Genomic DNA, 17,253 nt, shown 5'->3' with positions numbered 1-17,253 from the left:
AACACTGGCTAACAAATCCCCAAATGCGGTGAAAGGCATAAACCCACAGACTCATGAAGCCAGGTGAACTCCAGGTAGGATAAACTCAGAGAAATCAACACCAAGATACAGCACAGATAAACTTTTGAAAACCGAAGACAGAAAAATCTTCAAAGCAACTAGAGAGAAACAGCATAATCATTGAGTGATAGTGATTTTTTCTTCTGAAACCACAGAGGCCAGAGTATGTGGAATATTCTTCAAGTGCTGAAAAAATGAACTGTCCACACAGAATTCTCTAGCTATGGATATCTTTCAGGAGTGAAAAAGAAATCAAGACATTCTTAGGAAAAGGAATATTAAGAATTGTTACCAGTGGACCTACCCTAAAAGAACGACTAAAGGATATTTTCCAGATGGAAAGGAGAAATAATAGAAGGAAACTTGGAACATCAGGAAGAAAGAATAATGAAGTGAATAAAAAATGGGGTGGAGGGGTCATATAATAGACTATCACTTTCTTATTATTTTAAAAATTGATTATTGAACCAAAAATTATGATATCTGATCTGTTTCTCAGTGTATGCAGAGAAATTTTTAAGACCATTATAAAGAAAAAAGTATTAAAGAACATAATTGGAGGTAAGGTTTCTACACTTCACTGAAAGTGATAAAATGTTGATACCAGTAGATTATAAGTGAATTATATATATTGTGATACTTGTTTTTTTATATAAGTGTATAAAGTATATAGAGCAATCAGTATAAAAAACTGTATAAGCAGTTATACTCAAAAACACTGACAAATCAATATAGAATTTTAGAAAATGTACCTTACGTTGCCATAGGAAGGCAAAAAAAGGGAAACAGAAACAAAAACAGAGGGAACAAACAGAAAATAATAAATAGTGTAGAAAATAATAAATAGTAATAGAAAATAATAAATAGTATAGAAAATAATAAATAGTATAGAAAATAATATATTAGAGCTCAAGTACATCAAAATATCAAATATATCAAAAATTGAGCTCTAATATATCAAAAATTACATTAAAATGTAAATATAATTTTAAAATGTTTTGTAGTTGGTCTAAATATACTAATTAAAAACAGATTATATCATAATATATTTTTAAAAATGATTCAAATGTGTGCTTTCTACAAGAAACTCAAACATAGTGATAAAGGTGGTAGGTTGAAACTAAAAGAATGGAAAGTATACCACACAAGCATTACTTTAAGAAAAGCAGGAATAATTACATTAATATCACAGTTGACTTCAGAGTAAAGGAAATGATCAGGGACAAAGAGGAGTATTACATGGTGATAAAAGGGCTGATCCACTAAAATATATAGTAATTCTAAATGTATATGGACCAAACCTTTATTTGCATATCAGAATACCTGAAGCAGAAACTGACAGAACTGAAAGAAAGAAACAGACAAATCCACAATTATAGTTGGACTGGGCAAGGTGGTTCATGGTGTAATCCCAGCACTTTGGATATGGAGATAGGAGGATTACTTGAGACCAGAAGTTTGAGACCAGCCTGGACAATACATGGGGACCCCATCTCTACTTGCCCCCACCAACAAAATAAAAACATAAACCAGACATGGGGTGTGCCTATAATCCCAGACACTCTGAAGGCTGAGGTGGGGAGATTGCTTGAGCCTTAGGAGTTTGAGGTTGCAGTGAGCTATAATTATGACACTGTACTCCAGCCTGGGTGACAGAGTAAGATCCTATATCTAAAAAATTAACTAATATATATATATAGTTGAGAACTTTAACATCCCCTTTACAGAATTGCTACAACTTCTAGACAGCAAATCAACAAGGATATTAACACAGTAACTGCCATGTGAGTTGTATTTAACTCATGCTAGTTTTGAGCACAGGGCCTCATGAAGCATATGTAACTCACATATCTCTTTACCTTGGGAGCTGCGTGAACTATTTTTCAAGTTGCATATAATTCATGCACAGAAACAATAAAAAATAACATTTTTCATTAAATTAGAGAGGATCATTTTATTTTCAAAATTTTTATTCTATTTTCATAATAAAACATTGTGGCCCCAAGGAAAAAAATTTTTTTTCTAGTGTGGCAGTCAGTGTATTGAAGAGCTGAAAAACAGGTGCGCTGGTGGCTCACACCTGTAGTCCTAGCACTCTGGGAGGCCAAGGGGAGAGGATCACTTGAGGCCAGGAATTCAAGACCAGCCCAAGCCAAGAGTCTCTACAAAAAATAGAAAAAAGTAGCCAGGTTTGGTGGTACGTGCCTATAGTCCCAGCTACTCGGAAGGGTGAGGCAGGAGGATTGCTTGAGTCCAGGAGTTTGAAATTGCTGTGAGCTAGGCTGACACCATGGCACCCTAGCCTAGAGTGACAGAGTGAGACTCTGTCAAAAAAAAAAAAAAAAAAAAAGTCTGAAAAACACCATCAACCAGAAAAATTTAATTGACATTTATAGAACATTCTGTTCAACAATAGAATGTATAGTATTTTCAAGTGTCCACAGAACATTGACCAAGATAGACCATATCCTTGGTTATCAAATCGCAACACGTTTAAAAGAATTGAAATTATACAGAGTATGTTCTCTGACCATAATGGAATCAACTAGAAACCAGTAATAGATGGCAGGAAAATCTCAAAATATTTGAGTCAAAGAGGAAATCTTAAGGGAGGTTAAAAAAAAAAGTGTATTGAACTGAACAAAAATGAAAGCACAGTTTATCAAAATTTGCAGGATACAATTAAAGCTGGAAGGGAAATTTATAGCACTAAATGCGTGTATTAGAGAAGTAGTAATGTCTTAAATTTATCTTTAGGTCCTTAAGCAACTAGGAAAAAATGATCAAAATAAGCTCAAAGCAAGCAGAAATAGAGAAAATAATGGACTAGGGGGGAAAAAGCAAGCAGAAAGAAAGAGCAGAAATCTATGAAATTGAAAACACAAAAACAATAGAGAAAAATAGTGAAACAAAAGGTGGTAAACCTCTATCAAAACAAAGCAATAAGACACAAATTACCAATTTCAAAAATAAACCAGGAATATCATTACATATCCTACAGACATTAAAAGGAAAATATAGTAAGAGGATATTGTGAATAACTCCATGCACATAAATTTGATAATTTGCATGTAATAGTCCAGTTCTTTAGAAAAGCATATCTACCTGAACTTACCCAACATGAAATAACATGAATAGTCCCATAAGCATTAGAGAAACTCAATTTGTAGTGAAAAATCTTCTATTAAAGAAGTTTCCAGGTTCAGATGGTTTCACTGGAGACATCTGCCAAACATTAAAAAACAATTAGTATCAATTCTATAAAGTTTCCTCCAGGACGTGCAAGAGGTAGGAACAGTTCTAACTTATTTTATGAAGCCAGTATTGATACTAGAACCAAATTACCAAAAACAAAGAAACAAAAAAACCCTAAGACCAACATCTCTCATGAATTTAGATATAAAAATTCTCACCAAAATATTAGCAAATCAAATCCAGCAATGTATAAAACAAATTATAAATTATAACCAAGTGAAGTTTATCATAGGAATGCAAGGCTGGTTCAATGTAATAAAGTGATCAGTGTAACTTGCCATATTAGTAAGCTAAAGAAGTAAAATCACATCCTCATGTGTCAATTGATGCAGAAAGAACATTTGACTATATTCAACCCCCATTATAAAAACTAAGAAGCCTGGGAATAGAAACCTCCTCAGTTGATAAAGGGCATTTATGAAAACTACATCCAGCATCATACCTATTAGTGAAAGACTGGATACTTTGCCACTGTGATCAGGAACAAGGCACTCACTATCATTCACTATCGCTACTCATTCAGCACAGTCCTAGACAAAGTAGTAAAGCAAATAATAAAAGGGATATAGATTGGAAAGAAAGAAATAAAACTATCCCATTTTCCAGATGACATGATTATCTATGTATAAATCCTAAAGAACCTAAAAATGAAAACCTTCTAGAATTAAGTGAATTCAGCAAGGTTATAGGATATAAAACCAATATCAGTCAATTATATTTCTGTATACTGGCAATGAATATTTGGATACTGAAATTAAAAACACAGGTACCATTTATAGTTGCTCTCCTAAAAATGAGTTATTTAGGAATAAATCTAACAAGATATACAAGGTCTGTAATGCTGAAAATTATAAAATTAGACGAAAGATTATAAAATTAAATCAAAGAAGATGTAAATCAATGGAGGGACATACTGTGTTCATAGATTGAAAGACTCAGCATAGTAAAAACATCAGCTCTCCCCACATCAATCTATAGGTTTAGTGCAATTCTGATCAAAATCCCAGCAAGATTTTTCATAGATATAGATAAGCTTATTCTAAAGTTCATATGGAAACATGAACTAGAATAGCTAAAACAATTTTTAAAAAGAATAATAAAGTTGGAGAAATCATTCTACTTGATTTGTAGACTTACTGTATAGCTACCGTAAGGAAGACAGTGTAGTATTGATAGGGAGAAAGAAACATAGATCAATGGAACAGAAGAGAGAACCCACAAATAGGCCCACACCAATACACCTGATTGATTTTTGACAAGTACAAAACCAATTCATCAGAAGATAAATAGTCTTTTCAATGAATAGTGGACATCCATAAGCAAAAAATAAACTCTCATATAAACCTCATACCTTAAAAAAAAAATTAATTCAAACTAGTTCATAGATTTAAATATAAAATGTAAAGCTTAAAAAAAAAAAAAAACTTTTAGAACTAAACATAGAAAATCTTTGGGAACTAGGACCAGGTAAAGAGTTCTTAACATATGACAGCAAATGCACAGCTCATAAAAGAAAAAAATTGACAAGTTGGACTTCACAAAAATTAAAAACTTTTGCCCTGTAAAAAAGACCTTGTTAAGAAAGATGATTATAAGATAAGGTACTGGACAAAATATTTGCAAATCATATATCAGCAGTCCTCATTTCACATTGTCATGTAGGACTGAAAAAAATGACTGTGCAAGCTGAAACTATGCAAAGCAATCTTAATATTACCACGGGAAAAATTATGATTGTTCTATGACCTTTAAAATTTCTTACTAAAGTTTAAACTGCATTGCTGTTGGTTATAAATGTATACAGAAATGGAAAAGTAGCCATAATATTTATTTAGAACACCATAATTTAAAACATTAGAAACATTGAGAATTAAATTTTGTATTTCTTTGGAAAAAAAACTTACCAAAGAGTAGTTTGAGCAGTGCTTAGCTTCTCATTGTATAACTCGTGACACAGAATAAGCATCTTTTCTATGTCTTAGAGAATTGTCACGCTCCTTTCTAAGTACGGATCAGCTTCCAGCATTTTATCCTTTGTGATTTCAATGTTGTGAAATTTCTGAGAGTTCTTGTAAAGTGAAGGGTTTTTGCCAGTGTCACATCCTTTTCATCACTTTCCTAATTTGTGTCTGTAAGCTTGCCTTTGCCGAGTTCCTCTGGCTGCATGTCTAGAGTTTATCAAACATTGGCAGTCTCAGCATTCTAGCGGTCAGCTGTTTCCTCTGTAACTCCATGTCCATTCGATTTGAATTTCACTGCCAAAGTTACCACATTTTATTTCTTTGCTGCACTTACATCTTTGCTGGCCAGTTCTCTCTTTTGATTATCCATCTTTGTGAATTGTTACATGGTTTTATCATTGGGAGATGAGGAGGCCTTACAACTATTATATATACACTTTGCATCTGTGTATGAGCTGAATATCACAGTCGGTACAGTGACCAATCACTGATAGACTTTGAAAGATGTGATATGATCAGTCACTGAACATGATGGACATTTTTATTATTTATAGAGTGATTTGGGGACTGAACAGCTAGCAGCAAAATTGGTACTTTATGCAATTACTCACAGTTAACATACTGTGGTAATTGAAATTTCAGTCATGTTTGAAGACTGGTGTTATTTAAACCATGGTATTTGAAATTGGTATATATCAGATCCATGCAAAGCAAGGACTGTTTGTATCTGACAAAGGACTTTTATCTAGAATATATAAAGAACTCTGAAAACTCAACACTATACACCAACAACCTATTTAGAAAATGGCCAAAGTATAGAAACAGACATTTCACCAAAGAGGATATGTGGATGGTGTAAGGCTGGTGGTGGGCCCCTTCCCTTCCTTAGATCAAAAAAGAAAAGGCTCATGAGACCAGACCTGCCAAGGACGACTGCCCTGCTGAAAACTACCACACCCTGATAAGAGAGTTTTGGCTCCTGGATTCCACAAATACCCCCAGCACCTCCTATTTGTCAATGGCCACCAAAGGTCACCCCAGCTCTTACTGCCAATTTGTCCCTAGCCCACCCCAAACAGTATAAAAGGCCGCCCCCCCCCCTTTCTTGGGGCTCCAGAACCTTGTCCGGGAGCACTAAATAAAGCCACGTGGTTTGGTCTCCCTCTCCCTCTCCCTCTCCCTCTCCCTCTCCCTCTCCCTCTCCCTCTCCCTCTCCCTCTCCCTCTCCCTCTCCCTCTCCCTCCCCCCCCCCACAGCCGAAAAACCTTACAGATGGCAGATAAACAAATGAAAAGATGTTTAACATCATTAGCCATTAGGGAAATAACAAATTAAATCCACAATGAGCTATTACTATACATCTATTAGAGTGCCTAAAATAAAAAATGGTGATAGGCCAGGTACAGCCTAGCAGCTGGGAGGGTGAAGCATGATGATTGCTTGAGCTCAGGAGTTTGAGACCACCCTGAGCATGAGTGAGATCCCTTCTCTACCAAAAAGAAGGAAAAAAAGAAAAAAATTAGGCGGGCTTTGTGGCACATGCGTGTAGTCTCAGCTACTGGGGAGGCAGAGGCAGGAGGATCACTTGAACCCAGGAGTTGAGGATTGCAGTGAGCTACAATGACACAACTGCACTTTACCCAGGGCAACAGAGTGAGACTCTGTTTCCAAAAAAATAAAAAAATAAAAAATACTAAATATTGGTGAGGATATGGAGAAACTGGATCTTTTACACATTGATGGTAGGCATATAAAATGGTACAGCCACTCTGGAAAATAGTTTGGCGGTTTGTTATAAAACAAAACATATGCTTATCATATAACCCAGCATTTGCACTGCATTTATCCCAGAGGAATAAGAACTTAGGTTTAAACAAAAACCTGTATGCAAATGTTCATAGCAATTTTATTCATAATAGCCAAAACCCAGAAACAATTCAGATGTTCCTCAGCAGATGAACAGTTAAACTGTACATCTATATTATGGAATACTACTCAGCACTAAAAAGAAATGAACTATTGATGTGTGTGCGCAGTAACTTCGATTGATTTCAAGGGCATTCCGCTAAGTGAAAAAAGCCAATCTTAAAAAGTTAAAGGCTGTGTGATTCCATTTATATAATATTTTTCAAATGCCAGAATTATAGAAGATGGAGAACAAATTAGTGGTTGCCAGGGCATAGGGATGGGAGTGAATAGGGTGGGAGGATGAGGTGGATCTATAAAGAGGTAACATAATGGTAGTACCAAAACATTTGGCAGTGGTGGGAGAGTTCTATAGCTTGATTGTTCTGGTGGTTACGCAAATCTGTATCTTTGATAAAATTGTATAGAATGATACAATTTTCATATTTTCATACATTTCATACATGCCACTGGTGAGATCTGAATAAGCCCTGTAGTCTAGTTAACAGTAGTGTACTTAGGTCCCTGTCTTAGTTTTAATATTGCACTATTGTTATGTAAAATGTTAACACCAGGGGAAGCTGGATAAAGGATACATTATATTCTCTGTACTGTTTTTATAATTTCCTGGGAGATGATAATTATTTCAAAATAAAGCTGTTATTTTTTTAAAGGTCGTCTTGAGAGCCAGACATACATCATTTCTGTGAAGCAGATGTCATTAGTTTCTTATTGTGCTTGCTTGCCTGTCATCTCGCTGCTCTAGAAAGTGACTCAGCCTTCCCAGACCTTTTCACCTGCTTCGGCAGCCATCCAGAGTCCTCCAGCTGGGTGCAGGGAGAGCATTTCATGTTGTGTTAGCCCAAAGAATCAGGATGTGCTGCCCCATAGATGTGATTGCTCTGCTGAGAGCTTGGTCTTTTTTAAAGACAGGCTGATTCATTTCTTTGGTTGGTGTTTCTGTGGAGTGCTTATAACTGGAGCAAGAAACCCATAGGTAATAGATGAGCAATTTGAAGCTGACAGCTGCTCATCATCCTGCTTTTTATAAATATCTGTGCCTTTTAATTTTTCTTGGAAGACAGATACATAAACCACTGTGACTTTCCAGATTCTCTTTAAAGCACTATCCTCTAAAATTGGGAAGAAAACAGGGAGTGTCAGATGTATAAAATATTAAAGTATTTTATTCACCTCCAACATGATTTCATTTTAAAAATCTTTTTATGTGTGTGGGGTGGGGGGATTGAGAGAAAATTGTTTGAGGTTTGAGCATAGTACATACAGTAATTTAACCATTTCAAACAGTTGAACAAATTGTACACCTGTGGTTAGATTGACAGTAATCACAGTGATTTAATTTTCATCAGCAAATTACTCCTGCTCTGACAGCTCTTACCCACGGTTTTCTATGTCCAACTTTCCCTAAAATGTTGCCGGTTGGGTAGGCCAAGATATTCTATGATTGTGAAAGGTAGAGAACCAGTGGACGGATTATTTTACCTTAGATCTCAGCTGTTCTGTGTGAGGTTAGGGGTTGAAGATGAGCTTGCCTTGCTTCCCCTGACCTCAGTGATTGCCATAAGAAGACTTTTCCTTCTTCCTGAACATTGGAAGTTGGACTGGAATAAGTGAACCTTGGAAAATCTGTGTTTTTGGTGTGTTTATGGTGTGAAGGCCTAAATGACTGGATTCTGAGGGCTGTCTTCTCTAAGTGTATTAGAAAGTATGTGGATTTTTACAGTGCACGTTAGAGAAGATTGGGAGTCTTGGAGCAGCAGTTCTTTCAGGATCGGCATCCATGGTAGACCACAGATGTCTTGAGGGGGGGTGTTGCCAATCAAGTTAATTAATCATCTCTTTGCTGCTCTCCTTAGGCAAGACAGGCTGAGGTGAAGCGGCTCTTCCGCCCCATCGAGGAGCTAAAGAAGGACTTTGATGAACTGAATGTTGTCATTGAGACTGACATGCAGATCATGGTACGGCTGATCAACAAGTTCAATAGTTCCAGCTCCAGCTTGGAGGAGAAGATTGCTGCACTCTTTGATCTGGAATATTATGTCCATCAGGTACTGTATTTCTTTGTCCTTAAGTCTGACTTTTAACTGACAGCTCCAAAAATAAATCCCCCTGCTCTAAACCCTAAGAAAATAGCTTCAGCATCTTTACTTCTCTCGCCGGGCACAGACTATTTTTAATCCAGATCATTGTCTATTGTAGTAAGATATATTCTTAGAGGCCAGAGCCAAGCTCTTTTCATTTGGAGTGTTACCTTCTTCGGTTTTTCAACATGGGAATACAGCAGAGGTAAAATGGACACAGTCCTTGTCCTATGTAGTGTATAGTCTAGAGGGGGAAGCAATTAAATAATGAACAATTGAACAAATAAATGATTAAATGATGAGATAATTTAAGATTATGATAAGAGCTCCAGAGGGTGCCATAGGAGTATATAATAGGGCAACTGAGAGCCTCGTCAGGGGCAATGAGGGTGGTATCTCAGAGGAAATGACATTTAGGCTGAGCATTAAAGGATGACTAGGAGGTGGCTAGGTGAAGAGAAGGGACTAGAGCAGGGGTGGCAAACGATAGTAGGCCAAATCACCTGTAGGCCAAATCTGGCCTGAGGCTTCCTTTGTAAGTAAAGTTTTATTGGGACACAGTGGCTCCTTATTTGTTTATAGATTGTTTTATAGCTATTTTCATGCTTCTGTGGCAGAATTGAGTGATTGTGACAGAGACCATATGGCTTACAAAGTCAAAAATGTTTACTGTCAGACCCATTAGGAAAAGTTTGCCAATCCTTAGATTGGAGCATTCCAGGTAGAGGAAACAGCATGTGCAAAGATTCTGGGGCAGAGTAAGCTTGGTGAGATTGAGGGCATGGAAAAAATTGGAGTGACTGGAGCACAGTGGGCGGGGGAGGGGTAGCATAGATAAAACTGGAATAGTAGGGAGTGAGAGAGGTGAAGTTGGGACTGTTATGCTCTTTATGATTTTAGCTTTGATCCTAAGAGCCATTGGAGAGTTTGAAGCAGGGAAATAACTGATTAGACTTATAATAGCTAATATTTATTGAGCATTATTGTATACCAGGCCCTGCCTCAGGTGCTTTGTATACATTCATTAACTTCCGTAGCTGCCCTATCAGTAGGCACCACTATTAATCCCATTTTGTAATGAGCAAAGTGAGGCACAGAGAGGTTATGTGATTGCTACAGATCACCCAGCCTAGTGAGTGGTAGAGCTGGGATTTGCAACAAGGTCTTTTTGACCCTACACTCTGTGTTCTTAATCTTTTTACCACTTTGCTTTTCAAAGGAAACTGGTACCTTGTGAACAAAGCTCAAAAGGGAGGGAATAGGTGGCGCTAAGGCAAAGTAGCCAAGAGAAGCCATTCATTTATTCAATAAATAAATTTATTGAGTGCCTGCTAAGTCCCACACACTTTTCCAGGTACTTGAGATTTAAACAAAATTGCTTTTTATTAAAAATTTAAAAAAAAATAAAAAAACAAAATAAAAACTCCCACTGAAGACTTTTTATTAAAAATAAAAAAATTAAATTAAAAAAAATTGGAGGTTACCTTTTAGCAGAGGCAGGTAGACAAACATAGCAAATAAGTAAATTATGCTATATTTGAAGGTGATAAGTATTATGGAAAAATAAAAAGTAGAGCAGGGCAGGGATTATCAATGTTGAGAAGGAGCATCTTAGGCAGGAGGAACAGCAAGTGCAAAAGCTCTGAGGTAGGAGCATGCCTAGTGTGTTTGAGAGCCACAGGAGGTCGGTGTGGCTGGAGCTGAGAGAGCAGGAGAGGACAATCAGGAGCAGCTGAGAGAGGTAATGGAAGAACATAGAGGGCCTTGTAGGCCATGCGAAAGAGTGAACTTGGATATTATTGGAAGATGTTGAGCAGAAGAATGACATGCTCTGACTTACCTGTAAAGATTTCCTCCAGCTGCTGTGTTGAGAATTGGACTGCAGACAGGGACATGGATAGAAGCTGAGACCAGACAGGAGGCTGTCATGGTAATCCATACTAGGGACACTGGTGGCCCAGGAAGCTGTGTAATCATAATCAAAGGCTTGTTTGAGATCCTTATCAAGACATAAATGCTCAGTGTCCTCCCATGCACGACAGTGTCCTTGTTCTCTATAAACTGCGCTAAAAGACATTCATTCTTTCTTTAGGATTTTGCCAGCTTCTGTGGAGAAAGAGGATGAGTGTGCAGTGTATCTGCAGGAATTATGGGGCAGCCTCTTCATCTTCTTTCTCTGCTCATAACTCTTGATCAGGCCTCAAATAGCAGGACTGTGATCCTCTTAGAGAAAAAAGTGAACCTGGGTTCTTGTTCCTGTTTCCAGTTTTGCTCTCCAGAGTAAAAAACAAAAACTCTAACAGCTTTTCCTTTAGAGATATTTAAAGGATTAAGGATCCTAGGGGTTACTGGCCAGCTCAATCCTGCTCTGATGTTGACAGCTTTATTTTTTCTTATTTAACAAACTTGGATTGATCTTCAAGTATCAGGTTTCTGTAGGCCCTTAGTCTGGTTGCACATGCAATACCAACATGACTGGAGAGCTTATCAAACCTAGAAGGCAGTGAGTGTACAGAAGGTACACTTGAGGTAGCAGTGCCCCAACAAAGTTTTTTTTTTTTCCCTTGCAGGTCCTCTGGTCACCTTGCTGTGCAATCTCTAGGGTGACATCCCTTTTGCTTTCACAGGTCACTGGGTGGGGTAAACAGTTTCTTGCACATCACCAGTCTCAGCCTGAGGTCATCCCAGCAACTGGTCTCTGGGTAGAAGCCATACTCGTCTGTTGGCAGCAGGCATAGATGTTCTGGGTTATTGGTACCTTCTTTTCTTTTCATTTTCTTTTTGGCACTCTCTGGAGAGACAGTGGTGTTTTGTTTGGAAGAGTAAGGTTCTTGGTTCAGGTTGGTCCATCGGGCTGCGGTGCAGATGTGTTAAGCTGTGATTTCACTGGGGGATTAAATAAGACATAACTCAGCCTGGAGTTCCAGCTATGATGAGGAGTTAGGGTGATGCAGTGCTAGCTTCAAGGAAGATAGGACTCTTTTAGCCAGGACCTTCCCCCATCCACTCCCATTCCAGACTCACTGAGTTGAGGTTTGAGGAGCCACAGGCTTCAAGGACCTGGACTGGGTCTGCCCAAGGATTCCTCACAGCTATATTTGAATTATTAAACAGGATATGTGAAGAGCAAAACCTTGTGAATGGAAAACAGTTTGTGAGTTATTTATAAGGAGCAGCCTCCATACACCCCATCTACCCTGGGGCACTGTATTTGCCTTCTCTCACATGACTCCTCAATTATGTACCATTTCTCCCTTTCTGTTTCCTGTTCTCTCATTGCCTGGTCAGTGCTCTGCTTATTTCCTTTTCTCCTGAGTGTTGGCATAGCTCCCTTCTGTCCCCTCCCTAATATACTCCCTCCTTTACTGCTCTCTGCCTGGCCCACCCCATCCTGAGGGCAGCCTGAGAAAAGTTCTGGCCCCAGACCCAGATGGGGAGCTGTGGACCTGGGCCCTGGCCCTGCCTTCTCATGTGTGTCACTGGGGGAGGGCCCAGATGTGATGTGCACTGGGCAGAATGACTCTTTTCTTTTTCACTGCTAGTGAAATAAAAAATGAGAAAACATCTTGAAAAGGCTGAAGTGCTTATATAAATGTCAGCATTTATATCACACTGAATTATCGTTGCAATAATATAGATATACTGAATCTAGAACAGAAACTCTGCGACTCTGGGCTCTGTTGCTTTGGGGCTGACAGAGTGGCAGCTGCTCTGCTAGGAATTCATATTCGCTTTGATGAGTAGCCATTCCAGGTATGGAAAGACAGGATTCTGAGCCATGGTTTTGCATTCAGAATACCTAGAAAGAGGAGGATCACAGGATAGGCAGTGAATGCTTATTTTAAGATATGAATATGTGAGGAAGGAAGGTGCTTATGTCAGCAGAGCACCCAACTGTGGGTCTCCTTAGTTGACTGGACTGTGGCCCAGTAATCACTCCTCTTCACAAGGACAGATTGGGGCAGAAAGATCCTGCCGTTGGGTGTGTGTGTGTGTGTGTGTGTGTGTGTGTGCGCAGAGCAGACTTCATGCTTGCTTCATGATCTGGTTTGGCCATCACTTCAGGTCTGTGGTAGCAGGGGCCCTTCCATATTGTTGGCACAGACACCTCAGATTGCCTTTTTTATTCACAGTGGAGTTTTATTTCAGGATCATTTTTTCTGGTCAAGTTCATATTCATCAGTTCAATAATTATTTGTTGAGCACCTACCCGTATGCTCAGCATTATTCCAGTCATTGGAGCTACAGCAGTGGACAGGCAGACAAAACCCCTGCTCTCATGGATAATCTATCAAAACGAATGATCCTTCAAGTTGTGAAAACAGGTTAGGCCCACCCAGAAACATTGGCAGATTCAGATACTGTTCTTCACACTCAGTTTCTCTGTCCGAGTTCTCTTCTGGTGCAGAGGCAAGGATGCCGTCAGGTAGGAAATGGCTTCGTGTCCCTGCAGGAAGAGGGTGGGCAAGCAGGCACATGGTTGCTGAGCTCTTGCTCCCTAAGTTTTCATGATGATTATGGAGTGGGATCAGCATGTGGGCAGGAGGCAGCCTTTGTAGCAGCAAAGATGCTTCTGAGTTACTACGTGGGGAAAACAGGACCCAGCGCCCTTCTTGAGAAAGTTGAGGCTGGGCGTGGTGGCTCACGCCTGTAATCTTAGCACTCTGGGAGACCGAGTCGGACAGATTGCTCAAGGTCAGGAGTTCGAAACCAGCCTGAGCAAGAGCGAGACCCCGTCTCTACTATAAATAGAAAGAAATTAATTGACCAACTAAAAATATATATACCAAAAAAAATTAGCCGGACATGGTGGCTCATGCCTGTAGTCCCAGCTACTTGAGAGGCTGAGGCAGTAGGATCGCTTGAGCCCACGAGATTGAGGTTGCTGTGAACTAGGCTGATGCCATGGCACTCACTCTAGCCTGAGCAACAAAGTGAGACTCTGTCTCATAAAAAAAAAAAAAAAAAAAAAAAAGAGAGAGAGAGAGAAAGTTGAGTCCTTTTGTTCCAGATACTAATGAAGCTTGGGGAATGAGATCCCCTTTAAAATAAAGGAGAGAGAGTCTGGACTTGGGGAGCTGGATCTTAAATGATAGCCTAGACCAAGGCTGTCTAATAGAACTTTATGTGATAATAAAAATGTTCTGCACCTTTTCCATACATAGCCGCTAGCCAGTAGCACAGCCTAGACGAAAGCCTTTGGGAGAGTGATTTTCATGCAGATTTTTATCATGAATGTCTTCAGATGCAGTCAACCCTAAATGGAAGAGAAGGATACTATTGTTATTCTTTTCCTAGCACTCTTATAGCACTCCCTGCTACTCCCTAACAACAGGGCTCCTTTTATAGTCCCTGGCTTCTAATTAAAAATCAGCTTTAAAAAAAAAATGTTTGCTACCTCCACTGCCCCCATTGGGGTTGGACATCAACAGGAAGCATGGCACCATTTAGTGGTGCTGATGATGCCAGATTCTTTGTGTTAACAGCTTGTACATTAGGAGTAAGCTTTGTGACTCATTACGGTATTAGAATTTTCCAGGACATGTTTGGCATAAGCAATAGCTAGGTGCCATTTCCACTGATTCCCACGCAGGTACTTATAAATCATGTTACATGAATTAGGAGTTCTCAAATTTAAGATTATTTAAAAAATTGATTTGTTTTTGCAAACCCTTTCCTAGTTAGTCAAAAAGGCCATTATTGGTTTTTTTTGGCTTTCTAATTTGATTTTGGATAGTTGCCAAAAGAAAGAGTATAAGAAGAACTTTTCTTTCCTTGATGGCTGTACTATACTAAACAGTGCCTTTGTTGCAGATGGACAATGCACAGGACCTGCTTTCCTTCGGTGGTCTTCAAGTGGTGATCAACGGGCTAAACAGCACAGAGCCCGCGGTGAAGGAGTATGCTGCATTTGTGCTGGGAGCCGCCTTTTCCAGGTGAGCAGTGTGGATGGACGTACCATTGGCCAGGATTGCTTGGAAGAAGGTTACGCTTGAACTTGTGCACATTCCTACCCACATTTCAGTGTAATCCCAATGAAACTAGAGTGAGAATTTGACTCTGCCCTTGTTCCAAGTAGATACGAATTTTTACCCATGTTGTCACCATCTGTGACTCTTTGTTTCCCTGAAATACGGGCGTTTAACAACACATCTTAGGTCACATTCTATGTTTTATTCAAGGCTAATAAAAAGTTAGACCAACCATAGATAGGGAAAGAGGGGAATAAACTCTAAGAGTTGATCCTTTGGGCAGTAAAGCTACATCCAGTGATGTATCTGACCAAAGAGGGTCTTTCAGGGGGAATGTGTCTTCTCCTAGTTGTCTGCAACCAATCTGCTGGCAGTCAGGTCATATACTCTCAGGGCTGGGAGTTCTTTAGAGTTTCAGTTAGTCTGGCTTGTGATAGAAGACTGATCAGGCAAGAGGAGTAGGGAGGCAGCATCTTGAAAGAATGGCTGCAGAAAGATACATCGACAACACATCATTATACTCATCCTAAAAGGGTCAAGATGTCTTCATTGGAACTATAGTTCCTCTCATTTTTGAAAATCTGCTCTTAGGACCATTTGTGCTTCTAAAACAAGAACAAATATTCTGATTCTTGCTGCAAGGGCATGGATGGTAGTTATTAGGGGTCACCTTGCTTGGATGCAGGGGTCTTGGTGTTAGAGGAGAAAGGCTAAACATTATTTACCAATGTATGCTTTGTTTTGAAAACATTTCCTTTGCCTTTTTTTCATGCTTATCTTTTAAATCAGAATCTTAGTCTGATGGCCTCTGGGCTCTGAAAGGGTTCAGCATCTTTTCTTAGTAAATTGAGGGACAGAGCTGGGAAGGCTGGAAGAGTTGTTCCATAAGGAACAGGAAGAGAGGTTGAGAGTGCTGCAGACCTCAGTTTCCCTTGTCACCACTTGATCTTCAAGGCCTGGTTCCCTGTGGCTTTGTTATTGACAGTTGAGGCTCTGGCCTCCAGGGCAACTTCACCTCCCTTGGTCTTGCTTCCCAGAGCCACCTCTTCTGGAAGCCCAGGGAAATCTCCTTTTGTGCAGCTACTGGAAGGGTGGGGAATCTGTGAATTTGTCATTGGTAGCTGTGGTTTCAGCACTGGGGAAGTCTAAGGTCTTAGCCTCCAAAGGCTTTAGAGGCTTGAGAGCTTACTTAGGCTTACTTTTTGCTTCTCAAGCCAGAAAAGAACTAAATCAAACATTGTTAACCTCTCTCTCCAGACCATTTTTGGAAATCTTTGTCTTACTCCCAAGTACTTCCTTTGTACATTCAGTACAAGCAAATTACCCTACGCATCCCTTGCCATTGCTTCTGGAAATACTCTTCGTGGGGGAAACTGTGTAGCATCTTCATGTCACATTCTAGTTAGAGGGGACTAACTAAATGACTTGAGCAACATTCACTGGGCCTGCTTAGCAGACCAAACTCACCAGAGGCTGTGCCAATATGTAGTGTTATTAAGACTTTTTTGATTGTATTAGCTTAAGACCATGTTAGACTTTATGCAGCATCACTAAATTTAAATAGAGAAAAATATAAAATATTGCAATTTAGTGTTTTGGTGGCAAGCAAACTGCTGTATTCAAAATGCTATAGTTGAGTTTTTGATGGCTCACTGGAGAGCTGTTACAGTGACAGCATGATACGGTGCCAGAGCTTTTGGAAGCCAGCAGCAGGCTCCCAAACACTATGAAAATGTCAATGTTTTATGCAAAGGAGAACTTGATGCAAGGTAAGAATATTTCTATGTAGAGAGGCAGTGCTTTAGCCTGATATTCAGTGTTTACTTTTTATTTTTTCTTGAATTAGAAGATTTTCATTTTTTAAATTCTCTCTTTCATGGGCCCTATGCTTTTTGCCTGTTCCCCAACTTATGAAGCCTGTTGAATCCAAGAGCTCCTGGCTGCTAGGGAATTGCAAATGTCCCCAAGACAGCTGTCAGTTTCAGTATTCCATACCTC

At 39.2% G+C, this 17,253-nt stretch overlaps 1 protein-coding gene across 3 annotated transcripts in view; it reads left to right on the top strand.

Moving 5' to 3' along the window:
- The window catches only part of SIL1 (SIL1 nucleotide exchange factor), a 217,325-nt gene that overhangs the window by 134,545 nt on the left and 65,527 nt on the right, over window positions 1-17,253 (top strand). For all 3 annotated transcript variants that reach the window (XM_075996096.1, XM_012748804.3, XM_012748803.2), the window contains 2 exons: window positions 9,059-9,250; window positions 15,098-15,219. In XM_075996096.1, the coding sequence (XP_075852211.1) occupies window positions 9,059-9,250; window positions 15,098-15,219 (314 nt within the window). The remainder of the gene's footprint in view (window positions 1-9,058; window positions 9,251-15,097; window positions 15,220-17,253) is intronic.

This window comes from Microcebus murinus, chromosome 21, assembly GCF_040939455.1.
Source record: "Microcebus murinus isolate Inina chromosome 21, M.murinus_Inina_mat1.0, whole genome shotgun sequence".
NCBI lineage: Eukaryota > Metazoa > Chordata > Mammalia > Primates > Cheirogaleidae > Microcebus > Microcebus murinus.
Note: the sequence above shows the minus strand (reverse complement) of the source record. Positions and strands in the feature narration are given on the sequence as shown.